Here is a 23,655-nt window from a genome sequence, read left to right as displayed (position 1 = left end):
GTGGGTACCTGACTGTGGCTGGTTGGTGTGTGATGGAAGGACTCATGGACCTGCACTGCTGTGTGCTAGAAATGACACCTGCTGAATTTGGGTGTTTGAAAGAAAGAAGAGGGAGACGTGTGCCAGAAAATACTGTGTATAAATGGATAGTATGTTTGGTTTTGTCTGTTCACCATTCTGGTGTATAGCCATATCATGTATCATGCATTCACCTTCAGACTTCTTTTTGGGGCTGGTTAGAGGGCTTCATTTCTTTTTCCTAGGTAATGGGAGTATAATCAGGGCTCCTTCCTTACAAGCTTGTCAAAGCCTGCTAATAAGAGAGGATCAGCTATAAGCATGATGAATGAAGATGGAAATCCTCTGTTCTTAAGATCTATATCCAGGAAGGCTGAACTGCCTTGTGTGCCATTTTTCTGCTGCTAGCCAAAGCTTTTTAGTTTTCATGCTGTTTTAAAATTTCTTGCTGTGTTACTGAATTGTAACATGCAAATATACAAAAAATGTGTAAAAAGCATTTTATGAAAAAAATGCATAAAATAGAAATGCTTAAAGAAGTTTGAAAAAATGTCACTACTGTGTCACATCTGACTGTCTCACATCTGACTATGTGTCACTACTTCAATGCAGAAGTTGAGTCTAAATACTGCTGAGCACGTCCTTGAACTCAGACCTTCTGCTGCCCTTGTCCTGCGTAGCCTAGAGGGCTCCGTAGCCTCGAGGGTCTCTGTCCTCATGCGTGCCTGACCACCACAGACTATGATTCGAGTCTGGCTTTCTAGACTGAGCTGTGCAGACTCTTGGCTGCTGGCTCTGGACTGACCCTTAGGTGCCCAGATCCTCCTGTTGCCAGCAATGATTCACTGTCACAGGGTGCTGTGTTGGCACTACTGGGGCTGGCATATTTTTACCTGGTAGCTATTTTACTCGTTCTTTAAAAGAAATAAAAGTCCTCAAACTGTTAGGTTGTGCGATCTCAATCCAAGTAAAATATTCATTGCATAATATGGAAAGTAAATCCTTAAGATGGTTCAGCACTTTCCTGTTCGTTTCAGAAGATGTGTGTTAGTTCTCATATGGTAAGTCTATGAAATTCAAAACTCTACCAAGATAAAGAATTCAGCATCAGCGGAGGTTTTTGTGTCACATATAGACTTTGAAGCAATTAAGACTCTTACTCCTGTATTTATTAAAGTTTACGTCAGAAACTTGAGATCAGCATTGCCAAATGTCTGTCCCACTAAAGGGTTCTTTTCTAACAGCAGCCTGTTTGGCAAAAAAATGATCCGCTTCCCATTAGTGGGAGTTATTTCTGTTCTACTCGAATGTGTTTTTGGTCTTGCCTGTCATGCATAATGTGTTACAATAAGTGTAACATCTCACATTGTCAGTGCTCATTTTGTGCAAAGCTCTCGGTCTTGCAGAGAAACTGGTAACTACAACAGCTGAAAAATATTGGACACTATTCAGCAAAATCAAATTCTTATCAACTGCGCTGCATTGGGATTAATGGGTTGTGGAAGGGCTTAGAAAGATGTACTGAGACATGTATTGGACCAGTGTTGATTACTTTGGAGGCATCCAGTTTTTCTGGATTTTGTGGAATTTGGCGACTGTTTGCCATTAAAAAATTGTTCTCATATTTGGAATATCATATATTACAAAGTGTATACTTGCAAGAGAGAGGTTGAAGCTGTACCTGTATAGACACTACTCTCACAGTTGGGAAAGGCAACAGAAACTACGAGGGGGGGGGAGTTTTTATTCAGGTTTATGCAAAATAGTTGCTTCAGTTATTCTGTTGACAGTTAAAGCTATGTGAAAAGGCCTGAAGCTGTGATACAAAAGGCCCCGTTAGCATGACCCATTCCTTTCCCCAGACATGTAGGTTCCTCTGTTGCTGAATAAATCTGTTTTGTTATGGGGGTGAACTTTTATTCACTAGGGCAAGGAATTTCCACCATGAACTTGAATTCTAGTCAGTGTATTTTTAGGTACTATTTACTGTAGTTGTTTAAAATGAATTTCTGAAAGGAAGTATTTTCTGCTTTCTGCCCTCCCTCCTCTGCCTTGTTTGTGCTTAGGTCTTATTCTAGCACATCAATAGAAGATGCCATGAAAAAGGGAGAAGAGCCCCCTACTCCACCTCCGAGGCCACAGAAATCACATTCCAGAGCTTCCTCTTTGGATCTGAACAAGATATTTCAACAAAACACACAAGGTAAAGTTTGCTTTCTTTCCCTCTTTTGAGCCCGTTTAGTTTAGCTGCATACTTGGCAACTTGCTCTTTGTTTGCTCAAATGCTTGACAATATGTGCATATGCTTGCCTTTGCTATAGACTGTCATACATTACAGAACAGAAGTAGTTGTACATTCTTGCATTACATCGTCACTGAGAGGAAAAAAAAAATCACTTTTGCTATAATTAAGGTGATTATAATGTTTTCTGGCACGATAATGGGAAGCTTAACGTACGGCAGTCTGTCATCACTGTTTCTAACTAGTCTGGCTGTTCAGACAATTCTCATCAGTAACTACAATACATTTGATTTTTATTACTATTTATTTTTGTAGTTCAGAAGCAGGAAGAAAGCCCTTAATGTTTAAACTGTGAGAAAAGGAGATTTCTCATGCGCAAACAGTTTTGATGTTGAAGTCTTCCATATGCACAGGAGCAATCAGAAACCTTTCTTTGAGTAAGAAGGAAGAGTAATTTCTTTTGACATGGGTGCATGTTGAGGGGAGAGAAAGAAAATGTAGAATAGTGGCTGGAGTGAACTGAAAGAAAAACAGGCTTTAGTGTTTGAGTGTTTTTTGGGTTTTTTTTGCTTTATGCAGAGACGGGTGGAAAGAGGAGCTCTTTGTTCAGAGCAGCAGTCACCCCATGCTGCTGTGCTTTAGCAGTGCCCTTGAACCAGACCGGAGCTTTCTGCGGTGCACACCAATCATCTGACTCAAGGACTAGGTTAAACATGGTCATGTTTATGCTTCACAAGAAAGCCAAGGTTTGACTGTGTCAAGGAATGTTTTAACTGGGCTCTCTAATGTAGTTGTTGGAGTAGAAAAGAAAGAGTTTCACCTCTCGCTATATGAGACTTTTTTTCCGTGCTAGCACCAGACAGATTGGAAGATTCCTGCTATGTGTGCTGAACCCTGAAACGCAATAGGAATAAACTATTTTTTTCCTGCCTTACACAGAGAAGCAAGTCCTGTTTTTTGACTGCAGTTCCTGTTCAGGGATCTGTTGCCCCTGATTTTTATTTCATTATACATCAGAATAAAACCTCAAACAGAGCCAAGTACACGTTTTCTGAGGCAGCAAATCCTCTCAGAATCCAGATAAATAGTATAACTGGACAGAAATAAACTTAGATTTAAGTTTCTCGTAGAACACAAATGAAAGGAGAATGTAAATTCTCGAAGAAGTCCTTCTGTGAAAGGAAAGTAACATCTTGCTTTTGAAATGGATTATTTTGAAAGTTACTATTGACTTTGAAGTAGCATAACGTTTTCTTCTGGGCAGCTTAACAAACTGACAGTGTTGTAATGAATGCAGGAAAGGATAACTTGTCCTAGCAATACTTTTTTGATGAAAGTGAGGCAATTAAGTAGTGAAAGGTAGTTGATTGCTTAGAAAAAAAACAACAAGAAAGTGCTTTGGTCACCCTAGAACAGTTCCATCATATTTGGTTCAATTCACGGCTATTTATAGTTGGAACAAAAACTGGCACTAGTTTGACAAAACCAAAATATAGTGTGCTTCCAAACTGCAGAAAGGTGAAAGGTCTCCCAAAGGTTCAGCTTCCTCCTGTACCTGCAAGGTGTTGGCCTGTACGTTTTTGCTCTCTTGGATGTCCCATGATGGCAATGCTAAATATTTGTGGTGTTCTTCTTCCTCTAAGGGAGCTCTTCTATTTTGGGTCAAAAATGTAAATATATCTGCATCATCAGAAGGAGGGAATGAAATCAACCCACCCTAACCTGCCCAAGTACCATGGTGCATTTACCTTGCTCTGCTTTCAAGTGAAATGTCTGCTTTGGATGTTGTATTTTCAGTTCTCCATTCTACAAAGAAACATGCATGTGCTCTTTCCTCTCATTCAGCCCCGAATAGTTGTTGCTCTGCAACATCCTATTGATAATGTCATTTTATACAGCTGATTTCTTTTCTTCCACTTCTCTTGTTTTGATTACCTCTTTTTTAAAGATAATTTGTAGGAGAGCAGAGGGATTGAGAATGTCACCTTAAACCAAAGAGCCTCACCGAAAGGAAAGTGTGTGTGCATGCTTGTGTGAAGTAAATTGCACACAGTTTTATGATAACAAGCTGTGTTCTTATTTCTGCTGACAGTAGAAAATGAAGTTAGAATAATTTCCATCAGTCATCAGAAGGTACAGTTACAGATTTGCAATATAGATTATATGGTGGCAATATACTATTTAGGTTTCTTGGCTATTGGGATAATACAGCCTGGCATAAATGCTGGACCTGATGTGTTCCTGTCCACATGTTAGTTGATTATTTCTGTCCTGATGTATTCTCGACTGAATCTTTGCTTTGTGTTTTCTCCCTGCCCTCCTTCCTTCCTAGGTTTTCCAAAACAGGCTCATTGTTGTAACCGGGCGTCAAAAATTAATTGGATGACCATCCCTTCTAGCACCACTGCATTGCCCAGTATCAGTACAGAAAACCAGACTGTAAAATTGACCATTTTAATAGCTTTCAGGGTATAGCCAACATGATTAGAATAATCCCATTTTGGTACATTAGTTTTTTTCCTACTAATTCTCACTGAGGAAATAATCTGATTTTGGGAGTTTGGTGGATAATCTGCTCTCGCACCTGCAAAGGAGTGCTCAGTTTTATTTTCAGTTCCTCATTAGTCATATTGCTCTGTAGGTATAATTTCTTTAGTTGTAAAGCCATTAGTGGTTGGGAGCATTTTTATGGTTTTTTTGTTTATGAAGGACAGAAAAAGGAAAATCTCTTTTCTTCAGGTAAATTCAACCAAAGACTGGGAGATCCCTGTTGCAGGCACTGGTTTTTGGGGGATGTTTGTGTTTGTTTTTCATTTACTGCTGCTATATCATGTCGCCACCATCTTATGATGCCCCTCTCCTGGACATTTAACTGTGATGGATGAGATGTCCAGCAATGTATTGGCCACAGAAACTGTTCTTTCAAGTTGTTGTACTGGAATATAACTGCACTCGAAGGAAGAGCCTTCATTCATACTTCATAGCTGCACTCTTCTGAGATGCTGTGACTAGTGTTACCCAGGAAAAACATAAAAACCCAAGAGAATGTTTTGAAAGGCCCCACCTTCTGAAATGTCCGTTTCCGTTAAGAAATGCTAAAAGACAGAAATATTTCTTTCTTTTTTTCTTTAAATCACGTAGTCTTCACATTAGCATCTGAGAAGGATTCAGTACTAGATGCTCAATGTATTCCTTTTTGTTGAATATTATAATCTGTTGCACTTGCCCTTTGTACATACTAAGAAAATACTTGGCTGGGATTTATGCATTCCTAGAAAGACAACAGCAGGTTTTCAGTAGAAACAAACATGTCAGTTTGAATATATACATGACCTGGTTTACATCTTCATTTCTTCTCTAGCCCGCTCGCTAGTCAGATACAAGCCAAGAGCTCCCAGATTTGGACCCAGGAGCCTGTGGCCTGCAAAGCTTTCCTGTCCTGTCCACAAAGGATGTTGGCAGAATTAGTTGCTCTCTGGGGCTCCTCATGCTCCCTTCTCTCTGTCCTGCAACTTTGGAAAGGGAGCCGGTGTTGATGGGGCCAAAATTACTGCAACTCGGAGCCCGATGGCCCTGCAGGAAGGCCCCCAGCCACCTTTTACCCTTGATGGCAGCAGTAAGCTAGAGTCTGCCTTAGGGTAAATTTAGGACTATGGCAAGTCTCAGCCCAAGTATTAAAATCCCAAAATACATCATTATCTTCTGGCCTTTTGCTCAGTTATGTTTCCTGCCCATGACAACTACTAAAGAATTTATTTCTGGGCAATTACAGGCAGTGACAGCAGTCTGGGTCTTGTTAGGTTGATACAGATGCCTCTGAAATACATTTTATTTCCCATTTAGTTTCATTTCTGAATTGCATAACTTATTTTAATTAACATTTCTGTAGAACAAAGAGTAGTTGTTTGGAAAAGAGAATTTGCTTTGATGAAACAACATAATTGTCATAAACAGCTTCGTGTTGATGTGGAGAAAAGATTGATTATCTCTGTGCTATTCATCAAAACAGCCATATAACTATTTACAAATGAATTTTTAACTGAAGGTTTTCAGTGGTGATTTGCTTTTGAAACTTGCCTCCTGCTGCAGTTGTCCCTGCAGTGAAGAACGTGAGGAATGCAGGCACTGTTTGCTTGCAAGCAAATACTGACTGTAACCTGCATTCACACTTTTGGGGATGCTGGTTTCAGCCAGCAATGTGGGGCTGGTATTTTGGGGGTTTTCTCTCTTTTAAAATGTGAGGTGTTAAGTCCCACACTTGGTAAGGGGGAAACACGCTAACATTTTATTGTAAGTGCAGTGTTTTTTTGATCTGGATGATATTTTCCTAACTCCAGTCAGATCTGTAGTCTATACTTACTCTTCTGGGCTAGCGATGGCTGCCCAACAAGAAAATGTCCCCTCTGCTTTCAGTGTAGTGTTCATAGAAAAAGAGCAAGAGAACAGGTTTATTGGTGAGCGTTAGCATTCCTATAGGTGATAGAAATGTGTCCCCACATCACTTCTACATAGCTTTGTAACTACGTTTCCCACTCAGTTCAAAGCGTTACTTCTACCGTAAGGCTTAGCCTGTGCAAACTTCTTTTCTGTACCCTTTCATTTTTGTTAGTGCTAGAGGAAGACTGGTGTTCAGCATCACATTTTATCCTCTTTTTAATATCTTTGAAGAGGAAGGCTCTTTGTTGCTTCCTTTACTTCATCATATCTTCATTACTTATTCAATTAGCACAGCCTTTCCCTGAAAGTACAGGCTTGCTGGGTTTTATTTGCCAAGTGTGGAGATTTCTGAATAGTAAGTGTGCATTGTCTTTGCTTTTTCATATTTGCCCAACCACAGCCAAATTTTATGTATTTCTGAATGCTTTCAGTCCACGTATCAAATAAAACAGTTCTGTAATTGTGTAGGAAAGAGGATTTGGAGACTTTAAATGATTGTTGCTCCATTGTCTTATGCATTATTTTGATACAAACAGGTCCAAATAGTTACCTTAATGCTGTTTCCAGCTGTTTTCAGCAGTCTGTTTTCAGCTACATCATAATTTTAGCTTAGTGAGTAAATGCAGGTGACTTTCCGGTTTTGGCACATGGAACTGGGTACTAGAAAACCTGCAAACTTAACCTAGATAAGTACGATTACTGCATTGTCTTCTGTATTCTTTTATGCCTAATTGTATTGGCTAGGAAATATCTGTATCTATTGAGGTTAGCTGTCTGCAAGTCCTAGTTACTAAAGGCAAGCTTTTAAGGGGTTATGCAGGGGGCTATGTTTTTTCTGTTACCATGAATACAGATTTCTCTCGCTTTTTGGTTCAAAAATGAAGTGACAAGGGGAAGCTAGAATAGTAGTCTTTTTTAATGCTGAATTTAGATCACAGTGAATTTAATCAAGTAATTAATTTTTAGAATCTCTTCCTCTCATGGTTCTTGTATTGGTTAGGTTTAGTAAAATCTATCTCTGTTCTTCGGTAGTAGGGCTGGATTCTATCTGTGCTGTAGTACTATGCTGTCTTGCATGTTACTGTGTTCTGCTTATTAATCAGATCGAAACACTAAATTAGGAAGATGACAATTCTGAATGACCTTTATTTTAGAACAGCAATAATGGCAAATACCATCAGCAAAATACAACGTTTCACTGAATATTTTTTGTATAATATACAAGAACGCTAATGTTGCCAGCTCCATTGAGTTGAGAGTGCACAGACAAGTTAACATCTTTGGGTTGTAACAATTACAATTTGAATTAGAAATGTCTTTTACACATAAACTAAAGAAGAAATAAAATTGAGCTACTGTTCATACTACTCTCCAGCACTGTACTACTTCAATGAAAATACTATGAAATGCTTTCTTAACATAAATGCTGCAAAACCATTTTTTTGAAGCAGAGAATAGGTTTTTTAAAATCTATTTTTAGGACGCAGCTCCTGATCTGTTACTAGAGCTGCTGTTTCCTTGTTTCCTCCTAGTGCTGTTCCCCTTCAGAATATATGTGATCACTGACCTGAGCTTATTCTGAATAAAATATGAATGTCTTCCCTCTGATGTGTATAGAAGAGTTTTATGCCTCTCAGCCTTTTAGAATGTTTTATGAAGGATTTATTGTGTTTACAACTATGTAACTTGTTTCTTTGCCCAACTGGACAAGGACGTAATTAAGATTGAATGGGCTGGAGAAAATAGTGAGGACATAAATGGATGAATGGTTATTACATGATACGAATCTGATGGGGTAACTTATTTCTGTGTTTTTAGATTTTTAAATTTTTATGTCTTTCTCTGAGGGCTGAGTCCAGAGAATACTTGTGTGCAAACTGGGTAAATCTTGGAGAAGAGAAGGCTGTGGGGAGACCTTATTGCAACCTTCCAGTTCCTGAAGGGGTCCTACAGGAAAGCTGGAGAGGGACTTTTTACAAGGGCAGGTAGCAATAGAACGAGGGGGAATGGTTTTAAACTGAAAGAGGGTAGATTTAGGCTGGATACTAGGAGGAAATTCTTTACTATGCGGGTGGTGAGACACTGGCACAGGTTGCCCAGGGAAGCTGTGGATGCCCCCTCCCTGGAAGTGTTCAAGGCCAGGTTGGACAGGGTTTTGGCAACCTGGTCTGGTGGGAGGTGTCCCTGCCCATGACAGGGGATTGGACTGGATGAGCTTTAGGGTCCCTTTCAACCCAAACCATTCTGTGATTCTATGATTCTTTGATTCTTACCAGCCTTTCAAATGTAACTGTTTCTTTACAATTGGTATAAATGAAACTTCTTTAATATTCTTTTTTCCCATTCTCCTAATCTTAGTTCTTGTCTTTCTGGGGTTGAGGAATGGTTTACAGTCTGTTTCCATTCAGTTGCAGTTTGTTAAAAATGAAATTTTAAGCAAAAAACTCTTTTGTACTGAAATTTGTTAGGGTTGAAATGTTCGCAACTGGCCCTACTAATCCCACTGAGCTATTTTGTGATTCATGAAAAAAATGTTGGTCTATCATAGAACAGCTTTACAGATCAGACAAGAGAGGATCTTTTATTTCTCATGTGTAACAAGAGGGGCAAGTTGCCTCCCTTGTCGGGAAGACCCTGGAGATGCAGATGTCCTCAAAAAGAAAGTCGGAGCCACAGGTGGGACTGGAGTAGTGGTGGATGGAAGAGCCCACTGCTCTTCCTGGCTCCCGTGTGCCTGCTCTGGGTTGATCTCTGTTGGGGAAATGGGCATGGGAGACAAGGGTGTGAGCCTCCTGCCTTCCCACGGGAACTCCCGGGGTAGAGAAGCTCTGGCAAGAAGGGGGGGTCTGTGGGAGGTAAGTGGAGGGACTGTGCCTCCCTGTGGGTGGAGGATGAAGCTAAACGTGAAGTGAGAGGCGAAGAAAATAATGAATAGTTTGGAGGAAGGAAGAGGAAACAGTCCCCAGATAGACACACACAAAAAAGGAAGGGGTGGAGAAAACAGTAGCTAGAAAATGAAATGGTTTTGGGAAAACGAGGGACAGGAAGTTAAAATACACAGATGTTGTGGATATGTGATGCAAAACAGAAAATAGGTGTTTTAAAAAAAAAAACCAAAGCTGTTTTACAGATTTTACTTAAAACATGCTGAATTTCATGGGTAGGACACTTAAGAAGACATCATGAAAATCACCTCTAATGATGTCTTGCTTGTTTGATATGAAAGTGACCCATCAAATGTGTAAGCACAGCAGTGTCCTAAATGAAGTCACACCTGCAAGTTCTTAGTGCAGAAGCATTATTTGCTTAAGGTGTGGCTGTATCTCTTCCTAATTTCTTGTAAAGTACTTGGATAATTTTCTGTGCAATTGAGGTGTGAATGATTCTGTATTAGCACATGAAACATACCTGTAACAAGAGTGTGTCTGTGACATCAGGTGTGCGTGCCACTTGCTGTGATGCATGAAGCTTTGATGCTGAGCAGGTTCCCAAAACTATGAGAAAAGAGGTTATTCTGGCACTGGCAATGCTTTCTACAGTCTTTCTACAAACCTGATAACAATATCAGTATAATGTGTCTAAATTTTTTTTCATATGGCTATTACCTTTTGAGGAGACATTAGTAAGAATTATTGAAACAGATAAATCGATAAATAGATATTTCACAACCACCTTACTAGAATCCTTCATGAAATTTACATTCCTGGCTGCAGCTTTATTTTTTTTTCTTGTTGCAACTCTTTGCAGACATAGTAGTGAGAATTAATAAATTTGATCTCTTCAAAAACAGTTATTTCACAATCACCTTACTTTCCTGTTGTCAGGAATGTAAATAAATGAAGGAGCGCAGAGAATTATATCAGTATTACGAGATATCCAAGTACCAATTTCAGTGAACAAGAAGGGAAGTTTTGTAAAACAGAGGTAAACAGAAACCAGCTTAGACACAGAACTTTTCTGTGGTCTGCCTTTGACAAATGAAGCAGGAAAAGTATATAAAAAAACTCTCCAAAATAATGTCAGAGTGGAAGGGTGAAAATGCTGGCTTCCCAAACTGTGTAAGAAACTGAAGCCTTAGGTAGTTAAGGAAAACAAAGAATAATTCATTCTGTTGGCTTATCTTATTTGAACTGTTTTCAGTATTGCAGATCCTTTGCTTCCAGATAAAATGAATTGGTTGGTCTTTCCTTAAACCTGATCTGGAAGCTAAGCACTCTGAAGCAGCGTAAACTGATGCGAATCTGCCACGGGACCAGCCTCTCCCTTGATCCAACAGTGCTGCAGCATCCGCTTGAAAAATACCAAACACATCAACCAGACTCTCCTGAGGAACCCTATCAGAGTTTTATCCCAATTTAAGTCCCTGGATGGTCCCCACCCAGTTGCAAAAGGGGTGAGAGTGATGATGGTGAAGAAGCAGAAGAGAAGCAAGAACCTGGATTTAGGCCATCTGGATCCAGGTCAGCCTGGATTTAGGCTGGGTTTGGTTAGGGCTGCACCCTTTGTGTGAGCTGAGAAATGCAGGCTTCTTTGTCCCTTTAGGAATGGTGACTGAAATAAGAGGAGTGACCAAACTATGGGTGTCTCTTTTGATCATGAGATGAAAGGTGTGTAGGGTTTTGAGGTGAGTTGAAGTCATCCTCCTTTGGTAGGTGGTATCTAGTTTCACTTCGGCTAGAAAGGTACGGCATGCCCTTGACCCAGGAGAACCACCCCTCTTGCAGGGCACTGCTTTTATATATATTCAACTCAAAATTTGTTCCACCCTAATTTTGGCATCCTCCCCTGTTGCTGTGCCTGGTGAGCTAAAGTCCTACTTTCTATAGGTTTGACAGGACTGTTGTAATTCTGTGTCTCTTCTTTGGTCTCTTCTTCCTAGATCAAACAAGTCAAGTAAGGAGGTACTCAGATGGTCACCATGATTGTTGTTTTTCACTACTGTGGGTAATGAAAATACTGAGAGTTTGTGTTATCTGCTAGAGTGGCTGAAGGCAGAGCAGTGTGGCTGGATAGGATGGCATGGCCTGTTCTCAGAGTGTAGCATTGCAACATGGTGTTTGTTTTAAAATATTAATCTAGCTTCAGATTGGAAAACCTGGTTTTTTTATCTTGCATGGTGTCCTGTTAGTGCTATCAGACCTTTGTGATTGCCAAAATAGGGCAGCAGAATGGTCCTGGAAACTTTCCATGCAGATAATCCGCCTTGAAGTGTAAACATGCTAAGTAAGGAGCCGTGATTTTTGAACTGAAAGCCTTATCACTGTCTTTGTGGGAGTAACTAGTGCATGAAAATGCTATCATTTACAGGAATACATGCGATATTGATACTGGCTATGCTTAAATCTATTTTACTGGTGCCTGTATGGCCTTTCCACAGTGCTATCTCTGAGATTTGCTTACACAGCTCACTCTGGCATGAATGCCACCAAGCTGCTTGGTAACGAGACGACCTGCGTGGGGACCATCCCACTCCCTTTTTCTTTGCACAGGGTGGGAAGACTTGTTTTCAGAGGGCAATGGTATGCAGCTTCTCCAAGCTCTGGGGTGTGCACCTGGAAATACGCCATTTGTAAGTCTGCTGCTCGGTCCCAGGGTGCTTGCTTTCACTTTGGAAACAGACCTGCCCCTGTATTTGTGTTCACTTTCAGAGCTAACGCAGCAATGCCATCTCTAACAGCAAGAGCCAGCCTGCCTGTGCGGGCCAGTCTCCCAGGAAAGAAAGATTTTGGAATAGCCTAATAGTACATGTCACCTGCTGATACACATAAAAACCTATGAGCATCTGTTAATACTGTCCTTTTTTAGGGTAGTGACACTAGAGAAGGCTGAAATGTGCAGTATCTGTCATTAATTTTTTTTTCATTGCCCTGTGGGGGAAAAAAAGTGAGTTGGTTTTTTTATAAGTTGTTAAAAGTCCTCAAAAGTCAACTAACTTTTGTCTAGCAATTGTGCTCACATAAGCATGATTTCCTTCTAACAACAGGCTGAAGATGTTCTGCAACAGCAGTCAGGAATTTTATGAATATTTCATGAGTAGCTTAAGTTAGAATTTGCAGGATTAAAAAAGAGGAAACTGGGTCAAATGCACATAATGTAAGCATCTAACTTCTTTAATGCTAAATTCATGTATTTTTTATTTTGAAAGCTGAAGAAGCAGGTTTTTTGGGATGGGCTTTTTTGGTGGCTTTTTTTATTTTTATTTGACCATCTTAGAGAAAACTTCCTTTTCCCTTCGGAATTCTGTGGGCCAAATCCCAGGAGACTTGTGAGGTCCCACAGTGTGTGCAGCCGCTTCAGGAGATGCTTTTCTAGCAAGCCCAGCGCCTTTCAGCATACAGAACACTGCTGCTTTCCTGGGTGTATCACTGGGTTTGAAGAACGGGTGAGCAAGGACAGTTAAGTGCTGTATTCTCCAGAGCTGAGGTCAAGGCCAGTCCCCAATGGATGCAGCTCTTGCAGTAAAGCTTTTGGGAGCACTGGTGTTTGAGTCAGATGATGTTTTCAAATATTGTTATTTGCTGTAACTGCCAAAGCCACTGCCAGTGCTCAGGTAAATGAAGTAATAACCTGAAGTTCAGACTGAAGGAAAGGAAGGTTTCTTACTCCACGTTTCCTTTCTAACAATCAGTTGTGCAGAAGAGGTGAAGAAGGTAGTGACGACCTCATGCTGGTATTGCAGTGGCCTTATAAACAGAACTAATTAAACTCAAGAGAAAGGATCCTATTGACCATGTTTTTACAGATCTCTCTTACATCTATAGGTGTGTTAGTGGCTCCCTTGCTTAACCTGAGTTGGGTTTTAATTGTTCTACCTCTCTCTTTGGCATTATGTGCAGTGATGTTAGGCTTCATTTTGATTCAAGAGATGATGATACAGAAAGTGTAGAAACCCCAATGTATTATAAGCCTCTTTGGAGCTAGATATAGTCAGTATGACTGTTCTCAACGTTTTCACCTACAGATTTTTACTGCTGTGTTGCTGTTGTCTGTAATGGTTAATGTCTTTTGTCTTCATATTTTCAACCATGTAGACATTTTTAGACTTGGCATATAAAATATGTAAATAGCTAAGCTAAAACAAGGTTTGTAGTAGTCATTGTGGCTTTTTAAAATATGCATGGAAATAAAAAGTGTACAAATGTAATTGCTTGCTTAGCATTATTGTGGTGAAAGGCGTTTCTAAGTTTAATATTGGTTGGGTTTTGGGTTTCTTTTTTCTGTACAAATAAGCACCAGTGCAAGGTGAGCTGTCTAATACCTCTGTCAGTGCTGAGCACTCAGTGGGACAGGAGCTTGGGGAGGGTCTGAAGGACTCCCACCAGTCCTGATTGGTGTCTCTGTGCCAGCCTGGTCCTCGTCTCTGCAGCTGCCTTAGGAAGCCATCATCTGTCCTGTAATTTTGTCTCCTGATGGGTTTTAGGTATTTTAAGGCAACTGAAAACTACGGTGGCTGAACTTACATGATTGTTGCCCTCCCTTTGTGCTGGCTCAAACTTTTAAGCTAACATTGCATTATGTTAAAGGGGCCTGAGCCGACCATTAGGGTCTGTCTTCCCCCCCCCTTATTTCTTCTCCTCGCTCTGAAATACCTCTGATGAATAAAAACATACAAATACAAAATATAAAGCCAAAGAAACAGATTTCTTTTTAGTTCGTTTAGGCTTTTGTCCTATTCATTCCACGGTGAATGTTTTCTTTTTAAGGCTGCACTCCATCACATAATGTGTTTTATCTGGAGTGAGCGCTAATGTCTACATTGGCTACTAAAGCATCACTTTTAAAAAAGACAGTAATGTTAACTACAAAGTCCCAAGGACAAGTAGACCCTGTTTCTAGGCTTCTTTAACTAGAATTTGATTGCTTTAGCTAAAGCTTTTGTGGCTGACTGGCTTCCATCTCTGCTTTTTATCATAACATTGTGGGTTTTTACAGCAATTAAATCAGAACTCATTCACTACTCATGAACTTATTTCAGACAGGGTTTTGCTAGATAAAGATGAAGTTTGGTTTCTGTTATTAAGAGGCTGAATACTGCCTCTTCACTAGGAATTATCATGGAAATGAATTGTGGGTTTATTTGGAATTAAATTAATGTGGTTTTGGTTTTGTGTTTTCCTTCTTTTCTCACTCTTCAGCTATGAGGTCTGGATGGCTGCCCCCACCACCGCCTGCACTGCCCCCTCGACCTTCTGTATCTCAGGTATGGACAAAGATTCAGCATTCTGCTGTGTTTTATTCACTTATTTATGATACTGCCACAGCGGTTAGCACAAGTTGGCTTGGACATGGTGGTTGTCCTTGCTTCCAAGTTAATGCAAGTCTGCAGCTTGCTCTGCAGCTCCATACACGTCCTTCTTCATTGGTCTGTCTAGCCAATGTGTTGCAATGTCAAATTATAGACTAATTAAATCTCTTGGTAGTGGAGCTGACATGCACCCACTAGAAAAGACTGTAAATTAAAGGCTAGTAAGGCTAGTCTACTAATAAGAGTTTCGTGCCTGAAAGGCATGGACTTGATACCTGCTATTTGCTTCTCAAGCTGCAGATGCTCAGAGGGCATCTGCTACGGGAGGCATGGCATGCAGGAGCATATTTCACCCACGGGTTTAAAAAATCATGCTGAAAGGAAGCGAAAGCCATGTCAGTTATGTAATTAAGTTTCAAATCATTAGTGGTGTGCTTCTGTTTTGCCTTTTGGATGGGTTTTTGTTTGTTTGTTTTTAGAGCATCACACAACCACAGCACAATGCAAACTGCCTAAATCTTGTGGATCTGCATCCAGATACTTCTTTTTTAGGAAATGATGGAGGATCTGCATCTTGTTCTTTTTGTGTTGTTGGCTCTGTTTGAGGTGACGGTCTGATTTGTATATTATTCCTTTAGTGCATAATAGAAAACAAGTCCATAGGGGAACTAACAGCCTATTACAGATAAAAACTTGGTGAGGGACCTTCCTTGGGCCAGAAACAGTCCTCACTTGAGTTTTAGATCTCCTACTAGTCTGCTGTTGAACATCTGCTGCTACACAGTGCTTATGATAGAAATTATAGAAGGCTTGTTGCCCCCCTAGCTCCACCAGCTTTGCTCTCTTCCCCTCCCCAGCCCTCATCTGAGTGCAGCTAGCTTCTACCTTGAGGGCTGTAGAGCCTTCTGGTTTGAGCTTGTGTGCTTCCTTCCTTAGCACACCCATCATGTTCCTGCCTTGTCCAACGCTCCCCAGATAGCAGTGTGTCCCTCTGGCTTCCTCTGATCCCATGATGTGGCTCCCTGCCTGCAGCAGCAGCTGCTGGTAGCGGGTTTGCCCTCTGGCTTCCTCTGATCCCATGATGTGCCTCCCTGCCTGCAGCAGCAGCTGCTGGTGCAGCCCGCGCTGGCGCTTCTGCTGCTGCTCGGGCTTGCCACAGCGCGCCGGCTCTGTACACTGCAAGCTCTCTCGCTGCCATTGGGAAAAGGAGTAAATATTACAAATCCTGTTCTCCGTGGTAAAAAAAACCCACCACTGCTTTCAAGCAAGGTTCTGCTAATTGTTTGTTTTCTTGTCCTGTGATGGATTTGCATTTCCGTAGCAGGGCAGTGAGATGTTAATTTATTTGAGTGTGTCCAGCAGCTTTCTTACCACATCACAATTGCTGAAACAACTGCTCATCCTCCACCAGGCCATGCTGAGTATAGGACCTTTCTAAAACAATAAACACAAGAGTAGTCTCATATATGAAATTCCTGATCCAGTCATCTCCAATAAGAAAGTCTGAAAGAAAGATAAAAGTGGCTTCTGTGTCTACTCAGTAATGAATATATAGCTGATGCTTTGCTTACATGCATCAGTTACATTTACTTATTTCTGATGATTTTTAAAGATATTTAATCAAATACCTCATAAAAATATTCTTGCTCTGACGTCTAGCAAAAGTGTAGATAAAACCAGTTCTTGAAAACATAATAGACCTCAGGTTTGCCACATTCTGTTTATTTTATCTCTAAGTGTGCCTTTCTGAGATCGAGGTAACAGACAGTAGGAAAGTATGTGTGATGGGGTTATAATTCTGCTGAACTGACTCTTCCGAGTAGTGTGTAACTGATAATAAGCATATGGATTACCTTAGTCCTGTGGGGCCCTTGATTTAAAGAGCATGAAGAAGTTGGAGGGAGGGATCTGCTTTAAAAACTGAGACAGGATCAAGAACTGAAGAAAAGGCATGGTGCTGAAATGACATACCCTGCTTTTTCCTGTTTCAGGATTCACCAAACTCTTCTTAAATTTCTGTTTTAACTTATTTTTCAACAATGTTATTCAGAATCCTTTTTTTTATTGCCATAACATTTTGGTCTATGCCCGTAGTTAAGCACTATGCAAGACAAATGTAGCTTGGAAATGAAGCGAACCCCACATATTTCAGGTGGCTGTGCACCATATAAGTATGCTTGTGGTGTGTTTATCTTGGCTTAGCTTTGGAAGTCAGTTGATGGAGAAGGAGAGGGAAATAATTTCTTCTGAGGAATACAGTTTTCTATGGATGGTTGAGAAGCAGCCTGGATCAGTTGGCTCTTTAGAGTGAGAGTAAAGGGCTCATGGGATATATAGGCCAAAGTGCATAAAAGAGAGGTACCAAAGGGTAGGTATTACATTACAGTGGAGCAGAAGTCCTCCTGTGAGCTTAATCAATAGCAATATAGAAATGGCACCTTGACTTTGGTCCTGGGTTGCTGTTGTTTTCAGTAGAATTTGTTTCAGCCTTAAGGAAAACATTATTTTTCCTGTCAGAAGCTCCAAGGTAATCAAGCTCGGTATGTTACTGAAGCGCTGGTTATTCAGAGTGTGCCAAATGTCTCTAGTCAGATCACAAACTTACTAAATTATATCCGTGTCCAACTCTGCCTCCATCATGCAGTCAGCTGAATAACAAAGGGATAGGGACTGTATCCTTGAGTGAGTGTAGCGCAAGGTAAAAAAAAATTAGGGAGTTTTAGGGTTTGGTGGATTAACTCTGTGTTTCTTTCTTATTGGTGGTCTCAGAAAGGCTATGGTAGCTCCATCCCCTTGGGATTTTTCTCTGTTGCCAAAGTCAACATTGCATTGACTTTATATCAGTCCACAAACTGTACCCAAGTTTTCCTCAGAACTTTCACCAGGCATTTCTCCAATGCATTGGTGCTTTCTTCTGAGGTTCCTATGGTGACTGTAAATAAATTGAATAAAGATGGACAAAAGGCAAGTTTACATAATGTAGGTACACAGTTGTCTCACATTTATGATCTTTGAACCCAGATTCCAACCCATATCTCTCAGCACTGCGAGATATTTTGAATTGATGTTCCCGTAAGATGTTGTGAAATGTAGTATAAAATGCTTTATTAGAATCCTCAATTCATGTTGCTTTCCTATTAAAAAAAGAAAGTAACTCAAGTTTTGCCTAAATTCTATAAAGGGCACTTGGAAAGATTATGTATAGAAACAGGTTTATACAAAGACTAGAGTTTTGTTTGGATATTATGTTATTTTGAAATGTTTTCCTTTTATTACTACTGTGTATGTGCCTGTGTGTAACTTCACTGACATCTTCTGTAATCCCTAGCAGCACATCTCACACTTAGCAAGTCTGCAGTAGCTGCTTGGATTTAAGGATAATTTCATCTGTATCAGTTTCCCTATTTCTTCAGACCATAAATGTGTAATATACTGCAAGCTATTGTACAGACTTAGGACACTGGCCTTGCCTTACCTCTTTTGCTCATTTCTTGTGACATGTTATATTTATGGCTTTTCCACTCTTCTTTTTAAAATGTTTTTAGAGTTTTTTGTGTTATCCCCCCACCCCGAGTGATGGTATATAGATCAGATAACCTGTAGCGTGTTGAAATTTCTACTGTGGTTTTCTCCTGGCTTGTAGAGGACTGGATTCAGTGGCTCAGGCAGTTTTTCCTGAGTTCCTGACTTAATGGGAAACCAAACTGATCAAGGAGAAGTGATATAAAGGTGGCCTCAAAACTTTTGTGTGGACCCAGGGCTGTACATAGAAAACTGGTGTAAGTTGGAGGTGGTACGGATCACAATAGACAGGCAATAGCGTATGTAGCTGGTTTGCAGTGACACAGATTTCAGAGAAAAACTAACTTTGCGTGCTCATGAATAACACTCCAGTGGAACAAAACATGTGTATGCACATCTCATATGAGCCTCTGTTGTTATTTTTATTAATGGAAAACAAAATAATACTTTATTAGTGTTGGTTTTAAGCCTACAGAAGTCATTTACCACAGCTGCTTACTGTGGGGGATTTAGTAGCATATTTATGCTAATAGGAATTACGGATGAACACTGAAGAGCAAATATAACTTTAGGATTTTATCCAACATCAGCTCACTGTCTGCAACATTGCCCAATTAGATCAACATTCCTTTATTTAAATTACTCTGTTTCAGTACTTTCCTGTCCAGTAATGAAGGCATATCTTCAATGCCTGTGCTGTATAAGGGGATTTGAAAACAGTAGGACTGGAAGAAAACCCTGTATATCTTGGCTGCAAAAACGGATGTTCCTAGTCTCTTTTCCCAGAGTCTTAAATTTTAAGCCTGTTGGTTTTGTAAATTCACATTGGTTTGTGCTGGGCTTTTATTTCTGGAGACCTTGGGATCTGGTTTTCCCACTGGTTCCACACTGGCAGTTTTGACAGGCGCTGAAAAAGTTATGGATGAAGGCAAAGTTTTCAAGTGAAGTGGAGTAGGTAGGCGGCTGTTAATGTTATCAAACAGAAGTGTCCTGAGTACACTGCAGCTCTAAAGATTAAAATCTCACTGTTAGATGAGCTCAAGAGGTTGGCTGTCAGTTTAGTGGTCATCGTTACTGCTAGATGTTACTGATTTGGTGAAATCATGGAAAAAAAGTGCTGTGAGGGACGATGGGTGGGTCACCCTACCCAGTCACAGGCACCTGGGCTTTTTGGAAAGCGAAGATATTATTCTTAAAATATCGAATGTTCCGCTCTCCAAATGTTACTCGATACTTTAGAATTCCTTGAAGCTTTTTGGCCATTCATCATCCAGACTTGCGAGTGAAAACTGGGACCCAGTTCAAGAAGTTGTCTCTGCTCACCTGCCTCCGTGTTCTGCCGAATCCATGGGGTACGCTCAGGCTGGGTCTGGAACCATCAATTACATCTGTCCACACTGATCTGCAGTGCTGAGGTGGGGAAGGGCTCCTGTCCATGCTGCTGGGAGCTGACCTGGGGTTCCCTCCACGGCAAACATTTTTTGGGTAAAGCTGAGATAGATGGAGGATGAAGTAGGGTTTGCTTGTCTCTGTTATGGTGGTGTTTGGAAAAAAAAAACAAACAGAAAACCAACCAACTGAGGTGGCACCTTACTCTGTAAAATTATGTGAGGAGTTTCAAGCGGTGGCAGGACACCTGGACTTTTTCAGAAAGGAACTTTTTTGTTACAGAAATAAAATTGAAAAAAAACCAAACCATTTACTTTGACAGCATGCTATTTGTCTGCATGATGGTATTCTCCCAAACAACCATTTTATATTTAACCAAAGGAATACCTTTTTAGCTTGCATTTTACAACCACTGTGCAAGAACAAGGTGGTTTTTTTGACCGTCTCCACAGTTTTGGCTGCAGAATAACATATGTTGTATAATCACTGGAACAGGTACTGAAGAAGCCTGTAACTGTAGTGAAACTGGAAGTCTTCTATAACATGAAAGATTTTGCCGTCTGCCACTTTAATATAGTACAAGTGGATTATCTTCCTCTCATGAAAATTATATATTAAATCTAAAATGGACGGACAAAATAGATTACGGTTTAAGAAGTGGTGGAAAGTAGCACAGTTAAAATTGAATTTGGGGAGTAGTTGATGGATGCCATAAAATCCTTTCTGAAGAGATTTCTGGGAGAGTGGAAGAAGAGCAAGTGTCTTAATTAAAATGTGTAGTAATAATTTTTTAATTTGGCTCCACATTTATCGTGAAAACAACAACAACAAAAAGCTGAGAATCCAATGCCTCTACCTCTAGTGAAATGCACATACCCCTTTCTAGTTTACGTTAATCTGGTTTTATGGAAGTGGAGTATTAAAACAGATTGTTAATGCTTCCATCTGGGTCCTATTCTTTCCTTGCGAATGGGCTGAACATTGCAGGAATTTGCTTGTATTTACTGCTTTTTTTTCCCCCAACCTTATCACCAGCCCTCAGATAGCTCGGGGAAAGAAAAAGCTTACCAAAACTTTGGGGCTGCACAGCACTGAGAAAGCAGGCAGCACACTGAGACCCTGGCAGCTTGTTGCATTTGCATCCCTATGGGTTTTCTTTCCTATCATTTTCAGTTTCTGTAACAAGCAATAAAAAGAACTGATGATTCTGTGTGGGATGCACAAGACTCACAGAAACTGAAATTGAGACATCTTGACTTCTTAGAAATTGGCGTTAAGCGGAAAAATAAGGATGTTTAGAAAGGAGTAAAATACCTCTTAAATGAACTTACGTAGAGATGATAGAGGATTGCAATGGGCACAGACTGAGTGTTAAGCATATTTAGTATCCTACTTTTTCTTACAGATAAGCTATTCTCAATACTTTTATGCAAAGCTAAGCAGCGGCACTGTGTAGGTAATGATGATGGGCTATTCCAGTGAATGCACAGAGATAACTTCATTTCTGTGAGTAGTGCCATTGACTACAGTGGGACTGTTTGCGTGTGTAAAGTTAGCCTGGAGCGTACGCGTGGGCGAGATTGAATCGTGGGAGAGATTGAATATATACTTCACCTCTCGCAAAAAGGCTCTCGGGTAACAGAAATATGAAAGCTCTGAGTAGATCTTCTGTTCTGGAAGATCAGTTATGGATTGTCTTGAAAAGTGGGTGTGAAATCTCCATATAATCCAGCATAGCAGAGCAAAAGAACTGGAAATGTAAACGAAGAACCAGTTGTTAAGGTAATGCATTCTCTTATAGTTACTAAAATCTTTCATCTGAGGCTTTCAAAGCACTTTGTGCTTAAGTGAGCGTTACATATTCTTTTAGAAAGGTACTGTTAAGTATCCTCACATGGAGCAGTGAGGAGATTATGAATGGCCGGTCAAGGATCATGCGATGAAATAAGGAGCATTTGCGATTCCTAATGCGCTCCTTAACGATGAGGAATTATCTGTCCTAATGCTCAGTATTGGCTGTAGGCCACAGGTTGATCTCTGGCCATGGCTGCTGTACAGAAACTTTGTTGGCCAGTTTTACCTGCTGCCCGGAAGAATATGGCTGTTCCTACAAAAGAGGAGGGGAAAAAGGAAATGCTGCCTGTTAATAACTGGACTTTGGTCTTTGCAAAGGGAAGCACTTCAGGAGATTTGGAACAGGACAGGGTCTTGCACTTTTCTGTGGTCACTTACTCTTCTTCCCAAAATCAAGATACCCTTAGGCCTGGTGTGCAAACTCTCTTTTGCGCTGCTGGTAGGGCACATGAGCAGGATTTTCTTTGTCCAGCTGCTGTAACCCTGGATGTGGGCCCAGCCATACCAGCACAGCAGCACTTCCTACGTCAGTAGCTCGCTCCATTCTGTGGACAGGAACAAGGTGCACTTTTAAGCACTTTTACACTACCGTAACTGAATTTTCCATAGGAAGACCATGTTGCATAATGTATAACCTCTCAGTTTTATAAACCAGTGATGAAAAATTTTAAACCCTAATATAATGATGAGAATTTTCCAAAATGTGGGAAAACTTTAAGACATTTATTGCTCTGATGGAGGGAGGCAGTTTATTGCTGTGTTTCTGAATGAGAAATGAGTTCCTCAAAGACTACAGTAAGCACGGTATAAAAACAATGAAGAACTGAAGGGAACCCACCTCAGCTGCTCCTGATGAATCACCTTTTCCTTACAGTACAGTATAGGACCTTGGACTTAGAGCATCCTGGAGCCAGTCTCATTCTGCCCAGGACCTGAAGGCTACAAGGTCTGGCTTTCAGTCCATGTCCAAATCAGTGAAGGGAAGGAAATCTGAAGAATCCCTCTGCCAAGAGAAAAAGCAGGACTTATTTTTCCTTTAAAATCCACGTGGGTCTAGTGTGGGGAGACACCAGCTTTTGCAAACATATTTGTAAAGCCTCTTGGGGCTTGCCTAGAGGACTTTGTTGGGTTAGCTGAATCAGCAAACCTTCATTGCATTGATGCACATTGCAGTTAAGCAAAAGATTTTTTGCCTGGGTCAGTCCCTGAACAAAATCCCCTGCAACATAGCAGCATACCCTTATTTTTTTACACTTGGGCACTTGTGTCTGAGGAAGGGAGATCTTCCGTAGAGGAGAACTTGTAGCTCTGCTGGCAGATCATCAACGAATGGACCTGGCTTCTGCATGAGAGGGCAAGGAGATTTTTCAAAGAACTGAGGCTCACCGTGCCCAGCCCGGCTTCTGCCCGCCCCCCTGGGGCAGGCTCAGCCTGCAGGATGCGGATAACGCAGACAGCTATTTTTTGGTACTCTCTTCTAAGCAAAACACTCAGAAATGGCCTGTGCCACATGCCACTAGGTGGCACTTTAGGGACATGGCAGTCACTTGGTATAATTCATTATGCATGAGCTGCACCACTAGAACTAGTTCTTTTTTTATTATTCTTTTTTTTTTAACGGCCAAATGTAACTATTTATTTATTTTTACCACCTGCCTGCTCCAGCGAGCCCCTGCCCCTCGGAATACTGCACTTTGCCCTCCTCAGGTCCTGGCAGCGGGGAGGAGCGGCCAGCCCAGTGGCCCCGCTGCAGCCAGCAGCTACCACAGCCCTGCAGCACAGCGGCCACCACAGCTGTAGGGCTGTCAGCCACACCACAGCACCCAGCTAGTGAAGGATCTCTTGCATCAGTAGGAACCATGACATCAAACTGTTGGAAGTTCTGAAATCTTCCCCTCTTTGGCATCAGCTCTCCAATTTGTATTTGCTTCCACCAGAACACAAAGTT

General features: G+C 40.8%; 1 protein-coding gene across 1 annotated transcript in view; it reads left to right on the top strand.

The window, feature by feature from the left end:
• REPS2 (RALBP1 associated Eps domain containing 2) overlaps nucleotides 1–23,655 on the top strand; it is a gene marked incomplete at its 5' end in the record, with an annotated part of 60,123 nt that overhangs the window by 27,477 nt on the left and 8,991 nt on the right. Inside the window, 2 exons of the mRNA XM_010188876.1 lie at nucleotides 2,085–2,221; nucleotides 14,833–14,897. Of these exons, the coding sequence (XP_010187178.1) occupies nucleotides 2,085–2,221; nucleotides 14,833–14,897 (202 nt within the window). The remainder of the gene's footprint in view (nucleotides 1–2,084; nucleotides 2,222–14,832; nucleotides 14,898–23,655) is intronic.

The sequence above is a fragment of the Mesitornis unicolor genome, unplaced genomic scaffold, assembly GCF_000695765.1.
Source record: "Mesitornis unicolor isolate BGI_N332 unplaced genomic scaffold, ASM69576v1 scaffold34107, whole genome shotgun sequence".
Lineage (NCBI taxonomy): Eukaryota > Metazoa > Chordata > Aves > Mesitornithiformes > Mesitornithidae > Mesitornis > Mesitornis unicolor.
The sequence above is the reverse complement of the archived record's forward strand: the minus strand, read 5'-3'. Positions and strand labels throughout refer to the sequence as shown.